Raw genomic sequence first — 20,464 nt, 5'->3', positions numbered from 1 at the left:
CCTACAGTGCACTAGTACTATAGATATCAGCAAATTATGTATTGGCTTTGCATTACATAAACAAGTAAGGGGACACCTCTTCCTCCGAATCTGCAGAGAAACGTTTAAGTTTTGGTGAAAAAACATTATCAGTATGGCATAGGAGAACTCTCTCAGGAGTTATCAGAGTTGGTGGATTTCCTTTTGTAGGCAGTCTGTCACCAGCCACACCTGGTCACTTAAGAAATTTATCACCAAGTCAATATTCCAGCAGCTTGGAATTCCCCTGATAGACCTGTTTCTCGCTAGGAACGATGCCAAGTACCCAAAATTCAGTTCCTGAGAAGGTGGCATGGGATTATTACTACATATCTTCTTTCTTCAGGGGAATTAAGATTTCCTTTATGCCTTTCCACTAATTTTGCTAATTCAGGGCAATTATGAAAGCCAGACAAAATCAGACCACGTATCCTGTCCTAAGCTCCATACTGACTGAAGTACTTCTACCCCACAGACCTGTAATTGATGTCATCATGACCCAGTCCCAGACTGTCTAGATTAGCAGTTGTAAAACTAGGGTCAAGTACTTCATCCAGACCCACGTTTGGTGCCTCTGATGAATTGGAAGTTTGCTGATAGAACACTGACAAGAAACTGCTGTCTTACATCAGACAGGATCCAAATGTCTCAAAGGCATATTGCAAACTTATCCCCAAGTAGACAACATTCTCCAGCTGGGACTTCCACTTCATCCATCTAAAATGTATGACATTCCCACTGAGCCTCTTTCAGAAGTGCTTCATTTACAATATTTTATCTCCAAATAGTATTTCTGATTTCTGTCACCCCTGCTAGAAAAAGTTAACAAGCTTCTGTATCTTATTCTTTAAAGATGTAATCAGTGGTGAAGGGTGGAGCCGTGTTGGTCTAAGAACACAAGTAGATAAGGTTCTTTGGGTAAATCTAATATCTTTTATTAGACAAACTCAAATAGTTGGAAAAATTCTTCTTTGCAAGCTTTTGTGTACAAATACCCTTCATTAGGCAGAGGAAGCACCTGCAGAGGAAGAGCACAGACCAACTGCAGACACTTCCTCTGCCTGATGAAGGGTATTTGTACCCGAAAGCTTGCAAAGAAGAATTTTTCCAACTATTTGAGTTCATCTAATAAAAGATATTGGATTGACCCAAATAACTTTGTCTGCTTAAAGATGTAATCACACCAAGACATCATGCAAAATTAATTCCCTGGGTGGCTTTGGAGTTCTTCTTGAACCAAATAGGTACCTTGCCTGTGTTCTTCGAAAGCTGTCTTCTGTAGGGGGGATGAGAAGCTCCACTCTGGAGTTCTTTAACAGGACTACATCATTCAGAATGCTTTCTCCTGCCCCCCCAACCTCCACCCCGGTATATGCATGGCTAAAGGTAGCTACTATGAGAGCCATACTGTTTCACTGCTAGTACCAGCAAAATAGACAACACATTGCGCCTCACAGTATTACCAGCTGATTGCTTCTATTTTACTAACTTTTGTTACATCTAACAAAACTCAAGAAATAGCCTTTGCCTGCTTCCAAAACATCCCTATATCTAATCTACGGAGTGGCTACATGGAGCAATACTCTCACATTTGTCAAGCATTACGTTCTGCAGTTAGCTGCTTGATCAGATGCCAAGTTCAAGAGAGAAGTGCTGTAATCTCTATTCAGGTGATGCAGCTGTTGTTCTTTAGTCCCACCATTCTAAGGGTTTACTACTTGCCAGTCACCTATTATAGGATCTTTAATGACACATATTTGTTACTTGGCCTGCAGTAACTGAGATGCTACTGAATCTTTTGAGATGATGTAGGCAGCACAGCCTAATATTTATTCCTCATTTTTTAAGCATGTCTACACCACATCCTGGGGAGTGTTGCTCTTAAGCCTGCCCCACCCATGTGGTCCTACACAAACAGATAGCAATGCTGTTCCCTCAGTGACTTGTTTAAATTATAACTCTAATGTCCAACAATGATGAGGACAGGTTCATTGTTAATTGATCATAGTTCCTTAAAGGAAAAAAAATTACAAAGTTATACACTGATATGAAGGCAAGTAATCAAAGTGATGACATTTAGCAGTTGCTCATGCAGTGCTTTGTACGACAGTCAAATTATTAAAGGCCATAGATGTTAGAGGTTGGAAGGGACCTATTGCACTGAATCCCCACTTTGAAAATACAAAATAAATTCCTAAATAGCAGGCATGTCACTACACTTGATCTACACCAAAAGCCAAAGAAAATATTATGTAGCTTTCTAATGGAGGTTTGAATTCTTTTCTTCTGTCAGGTGTTTATGATCCTAGAGGCAACTGACATTGTAAAAATGGTTTCATGTACAGTTATAAGCATCTATAAATCTGTTGTAAAACATCTTTCCTCTCTGCCATGCTACTAGTTCCTCCTAGCAGCATTCATATTTTATTATTATCCACTACATAGTCTGTTTTTCCCTTTGTCCATAGCTCTTTTATTATATCATTCAAAAATCATTACAACAGTTAGTCTCAAAAAGTCTTTGTTGTAGTCTAGAGCTATGCAACTTTTAAGCAGGTGGGGACCACATATCCTGCAGCCTGCACCAGTAGGGGTCACAGACCCCTGGGATGCATGCCACATGGATGTCCCTCTGCTGCACTGTTCCCTGAATAGGTGCCTCCCCTCCACTCCTACACCATGTTGCCTTGACCTCATCCCAAGCTTCCTGTGCTGTGCCATGCCACACCATACCCCCCCCCCCCGCCCCCAGGATAAGTATAGAACATGGAAGCCAGAGAAGGGAGGGGGAGCCTAGAGTCTTTAGCTGCTGTTGCAGCCAGAGTAATGGGGGGAGTGGTGGGTGGACAGGAGCCCAGGGGCCATAACTTAACCCCTCATGGGCTATACACAGCCTGTGGGGCACCAGTTGGACAGCCCTGTACTATATTACTCTTCTGTGATGCAGAATTCCAGATGTGAAAGTGTGATTATATTCAGCTAGTGCTCTAAACTGTGAACTGCATAAAAGTAATTCCCATGGTTTAGTTCAGATTGCATCTTAATGTAGTTTCCTTCCAGCTCCTGAACAGAATTTCAAATTATATATTCATTATAAGTTGCACAACCTCAGAATGCATGAAAGTTTGTTTATATATGTTTGTTTGCAGTCATTAAAACAATCAAACATAGAATTGTGTATTCCATTGTTTGCTGTAATGAAATAATTCATTGCGAGTGAAACTGACTGATTCATTTGTCAAAATCTTTTCTTGGGGGAACTAAGCACATGTTTGAGGGAGAAGGGAGACCTATTACTGTGACACATGCAACTTGGGTGCCTGTAGTGCAACTCCTCCATGATTATTTTTCTGGGCCAGAATAACTGCTGAAGCAAGAAGGCTGATTTGATTATTAGATGACTGTTTGTTTCTTTGGTCTGAATGACCAGATGCTGGTTTACAGCTGGGTTGGCTGAGGGTAGCATTCTGTGCGAGTCCAGAGAAAGGTTTCAGACTCAAGTTTTGAAGGCATAGCAGAATGCCCTAAACACTGCCCCTATACGCTAAAATATCACTCTTGTTTCAGGTTCATCTCTTCCAATCAATTAAGATTTCCCATAATAATCCTGGTTTAACCCAAAAGAAGTGACCAAATAATCATTCACTAGATTAACAAAAGCAATTTAAAACAGGGCTGTCCAACTTCTAAGTGGTTGGGGGCTGCACACACTGCAGCCCGCCCCAGTAGAAGTCACAGGCCCCTGGACTGTGCAAAACATTGATTCTCCCCTTTCCAGTGCATCACATGTCTGTCTCTGTGGGCAGCACCCCCTCACTGCTGCACCCCATGGCTCTGGCCTCACCCTAAGTTTTCTGAGCTGTGCTGCTCTATACCACATCATGCCATGCTGCACCAAGCCCTGGTGCAACACACACAAGCTGGATGAGGGAGAAGAAGCCTGGAGACTTCAGCTGCTGTTGCACCCAGAACAGTGTGGGGAGGGGTGACTGGGTGGGAGGCTAGGTCCTGCAGCTTGACCCCTTGTGGGCTACATGTGGCCTGTTGGTGGCAACTTGGACAGCACTGATTTAAAATAACCCTTTAAGGGTAAGTGCAAGTGAAGCAATCATAGCCATGTCAAAGGACACTGATATAAGCTGTTACGATGCACCTATTATATCTGCATGGAGTGATACAAGTTAATAAAATCACTCTGTTTTAACCCTGCTTTATTCAGGGGTAGGGCAATTTAACTGACCTAGGATAGCAAGGTAGGGCTGGAAGGGACTTCATGAGTTCATCTAGTCCAACCCCCTGCTCAAAGTTGGATTATCCCTGACTGAACCATCCCATCCAAGTGTCTATCTTGCCTGCTCTTAAAAACTTCCGGGGATGGAAATTCCATAATTTCTTTAGGTAGCCTGTTCCAATGTTTGACCAGCTTTAGAGTGAGAAAGCTCTTCCTAACCTGCAGCCTAAATTTTCTGTGCTGCAGCTTGAAGCCATTGCTCCTAGTTCCTGTCACCCTGTGGCCACAGAGAAAAGGCTATCTCTATCTTCTGTATAATCACTCTTCATGTATTTGAAGGCTTATCAAATCTCCCATCAGACTTCTCTTCTCCAGACTGAATAACTAGTTATTTCAGGCTTTCCTCATAGGTCTTGCTTGCCAGACCACCAACCATTTTTGTTGTTGTCTGATGGGTTCTTTTCAATCTGTCCATGTCCTTCTTCAAGTGTGGGGCCCAAAACTCTGGGCACAGTGCTCCAGGTGAAGCCTCCCCACTGCTAAATAGAGTAAAAGAATCACTTCTCTTGATTTGAAACTGACACTTCTGCTAACACAATGCAGCATGCTTTGGGCTTTTTTTATTTATTTATTTATTTTTTGCAAAAAGAGCACACTGTTGACTCATTCAGTTTATGGTCTACTGTAACCCACAGGACTTTCTCTGCAGTATGGTAGCCTAGCCAGTTATCCCCCAGTCTGTATTCATGCATACAATTAATCCATCCCAGGTATAAGATTTTTCATGTGTCCTTGTTGAATCTCATTTGATTGACTGCAGACCATTTTTCCAGTCTATTCAGGTCATTCTGGATCCTAACTATACCCTCCAGAGTGTTTGCAACTCCACCCAACTTGGTGACATCTGCAGATTTGCTAAGTGTGTGCTCAATCCCATTATTTAAATCATTAATGTTGAAGATATTGAACAATACTGAACCTAGGACAGACCTTTGGGAACCACACTTGATACCTCCATCTGATTAGACATTGAGCCATTGAAGATTACTTACTGAATATGGTGATCTAGCCAGTTATGAATACACCTTACAGAACTTTAATCTAGTCTGTATTTCCTTAACTTGTTAATGAGACTGTTGTGGGAGACGATGTCAAAAACCTTGCTAAAGGCAAGGTATACCATGTCCACTGCTCTCCTTTTATCCACAGAGCCTGTCTTTTTATCGTGGAAGGAAATCAGATTGATCAGGCGTTACTTGCTTCAGTGTCTTTAGCTCAAAATGAAGCTCCTGCTCTCTGATCAAGACAGTTTGACCTACAGACAGTTTTTTAGAATACATTTTCCCCTCTTAGCGGTTTTTAGATTCCTGTCAGCTAATTTTATTCCAGTTTTAGTACTCTTCCTGTTTTAATCTTTCCCCCTCCCTTCCTCATTTTTCTGAGGAAAACAGATGTTTGGCCTTTGCTCCATGGCTTGTGCACAGTGAATGAGGCTTCATTTTTGCCCTCACATTGGCCATACTGTTCTGTCTATTCTTGGTATGGCTCCCTTTAAACTCCTATCCTTAATACAGTGGGATGATGCCTGCCACTAGTGGTCATGCCAAGTCTTCTACAGCTAGAGAAGAGTTTCACATCCCTGGATGTTGGCTATACCCTGATCATTTTCAGAAGTCCCCTTCCAGTGAGCCCAGGCCTAAAGATAGATTGAGGGAAGATCCCCATCTTGGGAATCCTCAAGGAAGGCCTTGTCCTCTTTTCACCTGAGACTTTGGGGCCAGGAAGTATCCTTGGTGCAGAACTCCAGGCACCAATGACTGGTTTGAGAGATCCCACTTCAGTACCACAGAAGTATAATAACCAGTGCCTAGAGCACTTTTTGATATCTCTACCAGCATCAAACCATCACTGCATTTGCAGTCTAGCAGCGTCTTCCCCACAGTACCAAGAATTGCAACATCAGCACCCATGTTTCCCCTGAAACACAGTAGGTGCATTTGCATGTGAAATGAAGGTGAATCAATAAACTTTGGAGCAGTTTCAGCCAGAGTCAACTGATCCCAGGCTCAGCGTCTATACATATGCTCAGGACAGCTGCACTTTGAACTGAAGCAGAGCAGCCCCAGGCTGGCAGGGGGGCCGGGGGGGGGGGGGATCAGCCCCAGGCTCTAGGTGGCAGTGTCAGGCAGCAGAGGGGCTGGCTGGAGCATGAGGGTCAGGCAGGAGTCTGGCCCCCACCTGGTTAGAGTGACCGGGCACAATTTTTGCCTGCTGGTCCCTGTGTACACACGTTTGATTGCATATAATGACTCCACCGTAAGACAGTAGTGTCAGGGAGTACTTATGGCAGAGTTAATTAGTTTACTGCACCCTAATTCCAATGCATGTGTAGACTATGATGCTTTGCATGTGTAGACTATGATGCTTTACTAAAGAGTTAATTGGTCTGCTCCACAGTAAAGCACATGCGTAGATGCACCCAGTATGACTGAACACTTTTCTGATACTTCATTCTGCCTGACTGTTTTCAAAGGCAGGAGCATTTTTCAAGTGATGCTACTTCTCTTCATGGCTTCAAGTATCCTAGAGGTTCAGCTGGAACCAGAATCTCCACTGTTCTCCTCAGCCTCACTAGCACCAATCCTTAATCTGAAGTCCTCTTCTAGTGGCCTTCCATCACTGCCAACACCAGATCTGATTGGGGAACTGTCTCAGATGCTGAATCCATCAGCCGTGGCATTTAAACTCTTCTCATCAGACTTTCTTGATTCTAAGGAGAACTCCATTTCAGACTGTTCCTATCCCATAGGAGTCCCTTTGCCAAGAAGCATGGGGTGTAGAGAGCCCCGAATAGATGGCTTCTTGTGCTCCAAGGCTGTGTCCTACCATTCTAACGTGGTCCTTCTGTCTGTGGCCTCTTCATCCAGGGGAATGTAAGGACACATCCCACTGTCTTGCATCAAAAGCCTTAGCCTTACAGCCTTCTTCTACACAACCTTCCAGCTTCCTGTATCCAGAGAAGGATGACTTCTCTGATCCAACTGTTAGGGTGAAATAATTTGCTGATCCCAGTCTTCTGCACTTTTCAGTGCAGAAGGCACTTTCTTCACCTTGATTAATTTAGATGGCCTACTTTGGGGCCTTCCAGAACCTCCTGAGTTAGGTGGCTAAGGACTGCACATTCTGATGGATGATATTGGAGAACTTAAATATAGGCTTGTGGACCTTTTACAGCAGTGCCATCTGGTAAAGTAGCCATCCCAATCATTGAAGCTATAACAGACACTACAAAGAGCACATGCTAGATGCCAGCCATTTTGCTTTGACTGCATAGAAAGTAGACAAAAACTATCAGATCTTTTCCAGGAGTGTGGAATTTTTCCTTATGCATCTCACACCTTGATCTTTAATTGTAGTAGCTGACAAAAATAACCAGTTCTAGAGTCCCTGAAAGGATAAAATGCTCCAAAGATTGGAGTAATTGGAAAGAAAATCACTATCCTTCATTTTGAGGAAGCAAATTAATAAGTGTTTTGGTCTAGTACTATTTTGTTTGCAGCCTTCATGGATAAGCCTCTGCCCAACTCTCACAAGGGATTTGTTGCACTGGTCAGAGATCCATCTTGTGGCTAAAATCTCAATACTGGTGGTGTCTGGATGTAGCAGACACCGTGTCATGCTCTGTAGCTTTGGCTAGCATGATGAAGCAGTCGTTCTAGTTCCAGAGTTCAGGCTTTCCTGGGGAAGTACAGAACTTTCTGTTGAAAAATTTCCACTGGAATTGTCAGAGCTTTTCAACTCCAAAACCAGCAAGGCTATGCATACCCTGAAAGGATGCATTTCTCCTTTCTCATTGTTCATAGATCTGCTCTGAAGGGAAAACACAAGCAATACTTCTCCTGGTCAGTGACTTTTTTTACACAGCCTGCCTATGCCCCACCTTTCATGTATTAGCCTCATGAGCCCCTGAAGAAATGCCACCTCTTCTACAGAAGCAAACAACTATTTGCACCTGCAACTTTGTCTCAGTCCTCTTCACAAAATAGACAGAACCTTTGGTGGGACAGTCAGGAGATGCTATCTACCTCTGAGGGTTTCCTGTTCCTTTCCCTGATCCTGTGGGACAGCTTGATTCATTCTAGGCATGGCCTATATTACTATAGACCAGTGCTCTCAGACAACATCAAAGCTAGCTGCACCATCCAGTTCAGCACTGTGCCTATCCTGATTTCCCCCCTTCCCTGTATCTTTTCAAGGAGCTTTTTTGCAATTTTTGCTATGACAAGAGGTCTCCTCCCTTCTAGTTAAGAAACCTGAAAAGAGGTTTTGCAACAGTATCAAGGAAATTGATTCTATTACAGTTAATTTATGATGACTTAATTGAAAAGAAAGGAAATGGCATCCCATTACAGTCTTTAGGTTAGCAACTCACAACTTTCAGGATATATTTTTTCAGATAATCAACCCACCTTTGTGCAGAAAATACCTGCAGTTCATCATGTACCAGGACTATAGCCAATACAAGCTCTTACTGGTCAGCTGAAAGTCTTCACCAAGGTCCTCATAATGGTGGCAGCACATCTCAGCAGGAGCAACATCACAGTATATCCATGCCTAGATAACTGGCTGGTGAAAGGTAGTTCTTACTACCAAGTAGCAGGACATCCATCAATGACATCATGCATTTGTTTTCACTGAGACTTGAAATAAATGCACAGGATTGAATATGGTCCCAATACAGAGACTTGGATAGAAGCCTCATAAGGAGATAAGCACCTTGGGTGATACCAACTTGAGAACCTGGTCCACTTAGCCAGATAGGTTTGTCTACTGGAGTCTTCCTTGCTATGATTAGTATACTTCTACCAGGATACAAGCCTTTTCTATCTCTGAGGACTATCTGGCATCCAGATCATGAGGTGAAGGATATGCTGAACCAGGTGAAATGTTCTTCTCACTCCACACCATCACCCACTGACTCCATCATGGGAGAACAACTTTTGGAGTAATGGCAGAGTTCTGGGACTCTATGAAAACACATGAAAAGTCCAGAAACTAGAAAGACCTTGGTCAGACTGGGGCCAGTAGGATCACCATTCAGCATCCTGGCTGACCTGGCACAGCATTTGCAAAATCAGCTGGAGGTAAGAAAGCATATAACAGTTCTTCTAGTCATGGGGTGATGGAGACCTTGGACAAACAGTTCAAACTGAAACTTTCCTTGGAACAAAACCTAGCTTTTTGTTTTTGCAGGAAGTGAAAGGGTCAGTTTTTAGATTATCACAGTCCTATAGGATAGAGTTCTTGACTTCCCACTTCTAATTCATTAGAATATGCCTACTAAGACTCTAACTCAGTATTCTGAAGGCCTGGGAAATGCACTGTCAATAGATGTATTTAGTAGCAGATGCACCAGTTCCAGAGGTTGACCACTTCCTTGCACATGGGTGAAGATCTCATGCTACCTTCTCTGTTAACATATAGTGCATTGTAATTGCATTCTTCATTATGATCTGCACATATGGCCTTAAGATATGATGAAGGAACACCTGGCAGTCTGTATGCACTGTCCTGAGCCCCAAGAGAGATCAGAAGCCATGCAGTTGGAGATCATTCACCCTATCATGCAGGACTTCTGTCACAATCATCAGTGATGGGTGGGATGGAAGCAATGGGACCCACCTCTTCTACAGAGTGCATTTACATGTGAAATGAAGGTGAATCAATACATTTTAGAGCAGTTTCAGCCAAAGTCAACTGCTCCCAGGCTCAGCATCTATACATATGCCCAGGACAGCTGCACTTTGAACTGGGGCAGAGCAGCCCCAGGCTGGCAGGGACCCACCAGGCAAAGGAGAACCAAGCCAGGAGAGGATCTATATGGGCCACTCTGGACACACTGCCAGCCAGAGGTTACCTCTCCCAGATTCCTGGTTCTGGCAGATCCCATCACACAAAAGGAGACCAGTCTGACAAGCACAATCAAGATTTGCCTGCCCATCTTGGGCTATATGGTTTCTCCCATATACATGACAAGGCATGCCAGAGCACACCTCAGATGAAAACTGTCCATCTATTCACAGAAAGGCACAGCAATTTCCCAGAGACTGTCCAAATAGGCTTCTTTCTTCATCAAGGTTTGTAATAAGATTGCCAAGATGGATCCACCAATAGTGACTACAGTTCATTCCTACACAGCCCAAGTGTTAGTGATGGCCTCCTTTCTGAATATCTTTATTCAGTATATATAGAAAAGGCAGTCACTTAGAGCCCTACTAAGCATTGTGAAGGCCTATCTTTGAATAAGGAGTCCTCCAGTCACTGTTTGCCTAGAACTCTGAAATTTACCTCCAGATGATCTTGGCACAGCATTAGAGTTTCCTACAATAGTGTGCATATGAACAAGCCCATGAAGAAAAAGAGAACTTATATTGCATTAAGTGGAGTTCTTTGAGAGATACAATCCACATGCATGCTACATAAACTACTCTTCTTCCCTTCTTCCCCTTGGGATTCTGCAGTTAGGAGGAAATTAATAAGCAGGAATTACATAATGCTGATAGGTGTGGACCCACCCACAAATTAAAAGTAGGGTAGGGAAATGCTGCACAGGTGCTGCAGAGACAAAAAAGATCTGAGCTAAAGGACAAGCATGCACAGTGCATACAGAATATGTATGCAGACAATATCTTGAAGAACTCTAGTTACTATAAGTAACTTATCTATTTTATAGGAGATCTGGAATTTCACCCTCCAGGTATGTTTTCATTTCAGTCAGCAAGTATTCAGTTCCAATTTGCTTTACTTATAGATCTGGCCTTCTTGTGTTTTGATAGCTTTCTTGACACTTTTACTCTTCCTTGGATGCTATTGTTAATGGTGCTTCCTGGCAGCATTAGCAGTTATGATCACTTTACATTATCAGCTTAAATGTTTCCTGAATTTTTACCACCCTAGTAGAAGACATAGTTGGGCTCTGTGCAAGGTCCCATAGGGAATTTAGTGATAGAATGCCACCGTGACTGTAATAAAACCATCCTGTAGTTGAATAAAGTAATTTGACACTGGAAGGATGTGTCTGTTTTAATCAGGTCCTTACTCTATCAGATATATAAACTCAAATATGTTCCAATGGAAGTCTGAAAGAAAATGAATATCAAACGAAAACCATATCGCCATATTAAGATAGAGGATGTGGAATTTTATTAGAGAAAACTACAAATGTAAAAATAGTTGTGAAGTTATTCTGTATTGTCAAAAATAAAACTAGATCCTCCAAGGAAATGTGGGTTTTTTTAGTTCATGCATCTATTGAAAAACACAGAAAATACAGTAAAATGCCTTATTAAAATACTAGTTTATATTGCATACAGTATACAGTAAAATTTTGCATTAAAATAATTATGTTCACATTGTCTATATATGTTATATGCCTAAAAAATTATTTAAAATAATATTGATGCAGTCCTATTGAAAGTTACTCTTCAAAATACAACAGGAATTCTAGCAACATCTAAATATTTTGTAGCTGCAGCTCTAATAGAATTGATGCCAAGTCTAATGTTCTAGAAAACAACTACTTCAAGGTTATTTCATGTAAACATTTCAGTTGTAACAATAGTTCATGACTTTTTTTGGCAGGGCAATGAGGGTTTTGCACAAAAGTGCAAGGTACAATAAACATAGTAGAAATTACACTTACATCATTAAGTACAGATAGCTGGAATCTACATTCTGTGAACTTAACTATCTGTAAGTTTACTTCATCTTAAAAGGGGAACCTAAAAGTTAAACAACTATATCCATTACTTATGCTGCATTAATTTTAAATATGAAGTAATCACAACAATCTTTAAGGAGCCTGTAAATCTTTTTTCTGAATAAAACTTTCACATGCACTGAAAGCATAAGAATAACATATTGTACATATATTTTTTCATAATGAGGAAAGGACATTGAGACCCCACTCACACTGACACATTTAAATAATTATATGCATGTGACTAGTCTTGTTAAATTCAATGGAACTACTCAAGCACATAAAATTACTTACGTGGATATGTGTTTGTAAGGTCAGGACCTACAGGAAGAAATGTGCATATGATTAATGTAATTAGTAATGCTTATTAAACATGAATGAGCTGGCTTCCTTAAGCGTGTCCTTAGCAGATTTTGCTCATCTGTCATGCTGCTGTGACTGTAAAGAAAATCTGACCATCATTTATTTCTCTTGCCTTCCCTCCAAAAATGAGTCACTACCTTTCCTTTGTGATAGGGTAGACATTTTTAAATGATAAGCTTCTAACTAGATGAGTCTTGAAATGCCATGATAGAGGGTTTGGTTTTCTTTTTTTAACTTGCATTCCAGTGTCAAAGGGAAGATTATTCTTTTAAAAGAAAAAAAACCTATTTACCTTTTGGAGGGAGGGAGTCTGCTGTAGTAAAAGAGGCAGTTTTTAAGTTAAAGTGTATTTCATGAGTTATGCTGACTTGATGTTTGTGTTAAACTGCTGGTTGATTTGAAATGTAACAACAATCTTAAGAAATTGTCAGCTAACTCATCTGTAAAGTTTGCCAGCTGCAGTATAAACTGAACACATGAATGGGATACAAAAAGAAAACCTAGTGGGCAAAATGGTGACCCAGAATGAGTTAATATACACAGTTCAAATTATACATGAACTCACAGATAAAACCTCTTTTGTGTAGGGTCAGAGAACATGTATTTCTAAATTGTCCCTGAATTCCTGTTTTAAAAAGGCAGAATGCCTAACAGTATTCACAGAGCAAGATAGACACTTTTTGGTCCACGTCTTTTATATGAATTATTAATACCTATTTTTATAATGCCCACAGAATGTAAGAATAAATATATTACTGTATACAGTAATACAATTTTTATTCATTAATACATGTCTGCAATGCCTTCTTTTCTTTGTTTATTGCTTGTAAGTGCAAGGCAAGGACTGTTTATTTACAGTGGCCTGCCAATATAACTCCATAAAATGTCAAAGCCTGAAATCCCCAGGCTTTTTCTATTTTAAATCTCGTTGCTGGCAAAATTGTGATCATGACGACAGACGTTTGTTAGGGAAGTTCAAAGTAACTTGCTTGGGATTGTTGATTGTTGGTAGCTTAAATTATTTAGGGCTTTCTTTGGTCTTGCTTTATTCCTGAACTATAAATATTGAAATTAACCAAGCTAAGCTGTGGTTCCAGACCACTCCATTCATTCTCTGAAATCAGTGGGCTCCTACACACATGCAGGGAGCCTGCTCTGACACACTGGAAATCCAGCGTGTTGGAACAGATTCGATTAATTGATCATGGAAATTGACATGCTCCGGCAGCCTCACACGTCCCGTATATCAGCGTTGTGTACATCTCTGCACTGACAAAATGGTGGCGGGGCACTATGAAATAAAACACATTTGATGAGCTTTAGTTCAGAGTGCCCCTCCACCATTTTTTCAGCATGGGGACATGTGGCAACACTGATAAATCTGACACACAGGTGCTTTTAATTAGTGCGGCTCACTAATTAAAGCACCCGGTGCCATGTCTGGGGAGACATGTAAAAATGCCCAGTATGTTGAATGAATCTTTTTCTTAGGATATAATAATTTATAAGGTAAAAGCTATAAAATCATTTTATAATACATATATAAACCATTAGGAATTTTTATTATGTAGTTAAAATCACTGCAGCTAATTTGTGGTTTTCAGTATCTGTCTATATATACTCATGTATACTATGGGGACTATTTTTCTACAATGAAATGTTTATTTTAAGAAATCTATCTTTTAGTTATTTGAATGTTTGACATTTGAACTGTTTGGGTGCATCGACACGTCACCGTGCTTTAGTACTTCCTTTTGGAATTATTAATTTGGAAGTACTAAGGCACGGTGCTGTAACAGCCCATACTGTACCATGTGTGTGGCATGTGGTTAGTTTTCACCGTTACGTCATCGTAGCAGCAAGCTAAAATGGGGGAGCGCGCTGCTATGGCAGAATAGCTGCCAATCATGTGTAGACTTATGTGATTGCTACGCTGCTGTAGAGTGCCATACAGCAACATAGCGTGCCACTACAGCAATGTAAGGTGACATATAGACGTGCCCTTTGAGTAACTAAGCTAGCTTGCATAACTACTGTAGGAGAATCTAAATTAAGAGATCCTTTTAGTGGAGAAAGTTTATTAACCTTTTGATGGTGTATATTTTGAACATTTAAAAAAACCACTTTAACAATGAAGGTCCAAAAAAAATTCAGGATGATGCTATAATGCCATACAGTATTATGATGCTTGTTAATCTATGTTTCTAGTTCGACAATCAGCAAGCATTGGGAGGCAGAACTGGCCACTCTCAAGGGTAACAATGCCAAGCTCACAGCAGCTCTGCTGGAGTCCACTGCCAATGTAAAACAATGGAAACAACAGCTTGCTGCATATCAGGAGGAAGCAGAACGTCTCCATAAGCGGGTGAGTCCATGCAAACCTCTAATGGTCCTTGAAATCCACCAGATTGAGGTGTTAATGGATATATTTGATCATTTTGAAGTAAATCAAACATAGAGTTTATGCATTCTTTCAAAGGATTATCAGGTCATATTGCAGTTGCCAAACTACACAAGCTTTAAAGCGATCTCAGAAATTTCTCTTAGGGATTTATTTAAAACTCTGAGATGGGGCTAAGTGTTCTGCAACACAGAAGTCTTCAAACTAATAAGAAATGTCACTTTCACACTGATGAAGGGATGTGTGGTACTTGAAGGATACAATCCGGATTCATATCATTTCCATGGGGCTGACGGATGTGCAGCTCTCCGGTCTAACTCATGGCACTTCACAGAAATTGCCAGTTAAACTAACTTTCCCGGCCCAACAGACATTCACTGTTGGTTTGGGAGGGTGGGGGATCAAGCTCCAGTTTGGAGCCAATCCAGCCAAGGAGCTGCAGACACAGCTTCTCTCCCCTAGTCCTGCCCCCTCCCTCACAGCTCCGGTGCTGTCTGCACAATAGGACAGGGGGAGGGGGCAGGGGAGGGAGGGCTGGACTTTGTCTTTCACTGGAGTGGGGGTGGGGGATTACCCCAAGGTGAGGGACTCTAATCCATCCAACCCCCTCTAGCTCAGGCTGGGCAAAGCTCAGCCTGAGCTCCCTCTCCTCCCTTCTCCCCCACTCCTATTGTACAGATAGCACTGGGGGCAAAGCTGGGCTGCATCAGCCCAGCTGCCCAATCAAACACAAGTTATTGAAAGCATTCCACTTTGGAACACCTTTATTTGAACCCTCATATAACGAGGGTTAAGTTGTCACACAATTGGGGACTTTTAAATCACTCTGCAGCTGTGCACTTCTATTAGAGCATGGCTATAGAGTGCGCTTAAGGGGCCGATCGTGTGAAAAATTTAACTTCTGTCTATGCCCTATATGTCCTTTTATAAGTGTCTGTTGCTCCGTACAGAAGAGAGTTCAGTTGCCTCTTTGACACCTAGTGTCTTTGCTGAGGAGATAGAAACATATGCTGGGAAGTAGAGAAAACAGAGTTTGGTGGATGAAGATATGGTTCTCCCCCTGTTCTAATATCTCTTCCATAAAGCTCTCATCTGGTGTTCTAAGGTAGTTGTAGCCAAGGCAAATATATGATAGTGAGTTTCTAATACAGCTGCACTGCCAATAAATCTGAGTTAGGGGCTGCCAAAACTATATTATACTTTGTATTTTAAAAGTAGAAGCTCACTTATTTCAAAGAGTGACTCATGTAAGTAAAGTTAAGCAACTGTATAGAGTTTACAGAATTGGTACCCCAAGTCCTCCAAGCTGGGAGCTGTAACAGACTCATATCCTCTCCAGACTAGGCACTGAGATGGACTTATAATGCACACTGAATAATGGGCTTCTTACAACTTACCTTGTTTCTTCATACATTTACTGGTAATCTTTGCCTATTGCTTTTTATTGGCAAAATTATTTTTATTGCTTATAATGATCACTTATCTTTACAGCTCTATGTAGTACTTTTTTATTTTTCATTAGAATCATAGAATCATAGAACAGGAAAGGGCCTGTACAATCATCAAGTCTGGTCCCCTGCCATGCGCAGGAAGTATTGGGCTCAGATGAGCTCAGCAAGGTTTTTCCTTATATGCAACCTCAATTTATCCTCTGTTAATTTATGCCCATTGGTCCTCGTCCTCCATTTAGGTGCTCTCCTCAATAGTTGCTCTCCTAGTTCTTGATGCTCCCCTCTGAGGATCCCAGTTCCCCAATCTCTCCTCATAGGGCCTACCCTCCATGCCCTTAATCAAACTGGTGGCCCTTGTTTGTACCCTCTCAAGTTTATCTATGTCCTTCTTGAAATGCAGTGCCCAGAACTGGGCACAATACTCCAACTAAGACCTCAACAATGCTGAGTAGAGAGACAGGATTACCTCCCTGGATCTATTGGCCACACAGTGGCTGATGCAGGCCAGAATTTTATTGGTCCTTTTGGCAGCCTCATCACACTGTTGGGTCGTATTCATCTTCCAGTTGATCGTTGCCCCCCGGTCTCATTCAGACGTTCTGCCAGCCAGTAGGCCACCACCCATTGTATAATTGTGGTGAGGGTTCTTCCTACCCAGGTGAAGGACCTTGCTCTTCTCTCTGTTAAACCTCATCTGATTTCATTCCACCCAGAAACCCAGTCTGTCAAGGTCCTTCTGGATCTTTGCCCTATCCTCTGGTGTGCCCACGTTTCCCCACAGCTGGTGTCATCTGCGAACTTAATCATTGCACTTTCTACCCCTTCATCCAAATCATTAATGAATATATTGAATAGCCCGGGTCCAAGCACCAATCCCTGGAGGACCCCACTGGAGATGGTCCTCCAGGATGAGGCCATCCCATCAATCACCAGTCTCTGGGAGCAGCCTCTGAGCCAGTTGCCACCTCACTGTAGACTGATCCAGCCCAGTATTCTCCAGTTTGTTAAAGAGAATACCACGGGAGACAGAGTCAAAGGCTTTACTAAAGTTTAAGCAGATGACATTAACCTTGTGTCTCTCATCCAGTTGGTTAGTGACCTCGTCGTAGAAGGACACAAGGTTCATCAGGCATGATCTGCCCTCAACAAAGCAATGCTGGTTGCTGTTTAGCACCCCATCCATTACCAGTTTGTAGTTGATGGCCTCCTTAACCAACTTTTCAAAGTTTTTATCCGGGTCGAGGTCAGATTGACTGGCCTGTAGTTTGCAGGGTCATCCCTCTTCCCTTTCTTAAAGATGGGCACCACATAGGCCCTCTTCCAGTCATCTGGGACCATTCCTGAGTTCCACAACTCTTCAGATAGCTTGGCCAATGGTGCTGCTATAAGTTCAGCTAGTTCTTCCAGGACTCTTGGGCGCAGGTAGTCTGGTGCAGCGGACTTGAAGATGTCCAAGCATTGTAAAAGATTCTTCACCCTGATTATTTTCAGTCACTCTGATTAACCCTACTGTACATATCTTTCATCCATGATAACCTTTACCTCTTTAGTACGTATTGAAATGAAACCTCTTCTGCTTTTTTTAAAAAGAAGAATTCAAACTTTGACTTCAAAAATTAGTTTTACTTTTGTATCTGTTTCACTTACTTTTACATATTGGCACACTTTTTACAAGAACTATGCACAAATGCCATCTCAGTCCATTTTTAAGAACTGATTTATTCAGTGTATTTATTTATATTAAATATAAAGTATACCCAGTTACTATCTAGATAACTCAATTAACCTACATCCATTTGCTTTCCCTTTAACCCTATCTTTCTGATTCACCTCTGCTTTCTTTCTCTGTAATACAGGTCTAAGTACTGGCTAGAAAGATTAAATCCATGTACACTGAACCCGTAGAGTTCTCAGTAGATAATGGTCTCTGATTCCTTTTGATAATTTCAAAAGTTTTTGAAAAAAGTCTTTTCAAAGTCTTTGAAAAAATTATCAAGGCTCACATATGCGAGAGCCTGGCAGGACAAATTATGCTGAGGGGAAACCAGCACGGGTTCATGGCAGGCAGATCGTGCCTGACCAATCTAGTCTCTTTTTATGACCAGGTTACGAAACGCCTGGACACAGGAGGAGGGGTGGATGTCGTATACTTAGACTTCAGGAAGGCCTTCGATACGGTATCTCACCCCATACTGGTGAACAAGTTAAGAGGCTGTGACTTGGATGACTACACAGTCCGGTGGGTGGCGAATTGGCTGGAGGGTCGCACCCAGAGAGTCGTGGTGAATGGGTCGGTTTTGACCTGGAAGGGTGTGGGCAGTGGGGTCCCGCAGGGCTCAGTCCTTGGACCGATACTCTTTAATGTCTTCATCAGCGACTTGGACGAGGGAGTGAAATGTACTCTGTCCAAGTTTGCAGATGACAAAGCTATGGGGAGAGGTGGACACACCAGAGGGCAGGGAACAGCTGCAAGCAGACCTGGACAGGTTGGGCAAGTGGGCAGAAAACAACAGAATGCAGTTCAACAAGGAGAAATGCAAAGTGCTGCACCTAGGGAGGAAAAATGTCCAACACACCTACAGCCTAGAGAATGACCTGCTGGGTGGCACGGAAGTGGAAAGGGATCTTGGAGTCCTAGTGGACTCCAAGATGAACATGAGTCAGCAGTGTGATGAAGCCATCAGAAAAGCCAATGGCACTTTATCATGCATCAGCAGATGCATGACGAATAGGTCCAAGGAGGTGATACTTCCCCTCTATCGGGCGCCAGTCAGACCGCAGTTGGAGTACTGCGTGCAATTCTGGGCGCCGCAATTCAAGAGGGATGCGGATAACCTGGAGAGGGTCCAGAGAAGGGCCACTCGTATGGTTAAGGGCCTGCAGACCAAGCCCTACGAGGAGAGACTAGTGAACCTGGACCTTTTTAGCCTCCGCAAGAGAAGGTTGAGAGGCGACCTTGTGGCTGCCTATAAGTTCATCACGGGGGCACAGAAGGGAATAGGTGAGTATTTATTCACCAAGGCGCCCCCAGGGGTTACAAGAAATAATGGCCACAAGCTAGCAGAGAGCAGATTTAGATTGGACATTAGGAAGAACTTCTTCACAGTTCGAGTGGCCAAGGTCTGGAACGGGCTCCCAAGGGAGGTGGTGCTCTCCCCTACCCTGGGGGTCTTCAAGAGGAGGTTAGATGAGCATCTAGCTGGGGTCATCTAGACCCAGCACTCTTTCCTGCTTATTTCATAGATTTCATAGACATTAGGGCTGGAAGGGACCTCGGAAGATCATCGAGTCCAGCCCCCCGCCGGAAGGGGGGGTCGGACTCGATGATCTATTGAGGTCCCTTCCGACCCTAACATCTATGAATCTATGAATCTATGAATTTGAGTATTTTTTTTAGCTGACATCAAGAATACACTGCAGTACAATACTGTAGGAAAAATTAATTTTTTCAAAAACACATGAAAATGTTAAAAAGGATGTATGCAGATCTTTTCCCCTTCAAATCTCTAAAGAAAATTTCTCACAAGTTAAATGATTCTAGTCAAGATCTTAGCCATGAGTTATGAACCTGTTCTCCATTAATTTGCTCAGAAGCACTTTACAACAACAAGGATTTCTCTTAACAGTGTTTGAGGAACATTTCTACATACTATTGATAACTTTCTTCAGTCAAAAAGAGATGAAAATATTTGACAGTTTAGAAAAAGAAATTCAGCAAAAGCTTTGTTATCCGGCACCCATGGGGAATGGGGGGTGCTGGATAACAAAATATACCGGTTAATTCAGAGGCCTGAACAGGCGTCTTTGCCTGTTTGGACCACCACCCCTCCCGCCACACTGCCTCCCCTCCCATGGGCCCTGAGGGACAGGGAGGCGGGCCCTGCGCAGCCTGCTATGCCCTGGGCTGTGGGGGCTTGGCAGCACAGGCTGCCTTGCCCCAGGCCATGGGGGCTTGGTGAAACCGGAAGTGCCATGGTGGGCACTTCTGGTTACACTTTTACCTTACAAGCCAGCATGCCGGTTAATAGAGCATGCCAGCTTCTAAGGTGCTGGATAACACGACTTTTACTGTACTGTATTTTCTTGCATACAACATACACCTTTACCTTCAAGATTGAGGTGCATGTGTTAAGTGGGGAATCTGAATTTCTGACTGAGATAGAACACCCTGCTTTAATTCGTGCTTCACAGTGCAACTGTTGCATTACTATTCAGGCAGCTGAGGGAGTCAGTTGATTTAA

General features: G+C 42.4%; 1 protein-coding gene across 2 annotated transcripts in view; it reads left to right on the top strand.

Annotated features, from left to right (window-relative positions):
- Window positions 1-20,464, top strand: part of HOMER1 (homer scaffold protein 1) — a 156,529-nt gene that overhangs the window by 108,868 nt on the left and 27,197 nt on the right. For both annotated transcript variants that reach the window (XM_006263712.3, XM_059725114.1), the window contains one exon: window positions 14,580-14,736. In XM_006263712.3, the coding sequence (XP_006263774.1) occupies window positions 14,580-14,736 (157 nt within the window). The remainder of the gene's footprint in view (window positions 1-14,579; window positions 14,737-20,464) is intronic.

Source organism: Alligator mississippiensis, chromosome 3 (genome assembly GCF_030867095.1).
Source record: "Alligator mississippiensis isolate rAllMis1 chromosome 3, rAllMis1, whole genome shotgun sequence".
Classification (NCBI taxonomy): Eukaryota; Metazoa; Chordata; order Crocodylia; family Alligatoridae; genus Alligator; species Alligator mississippiensis.
This window is presented reverse-complemented; position numbering and strand designations above follow the sequence as displayed.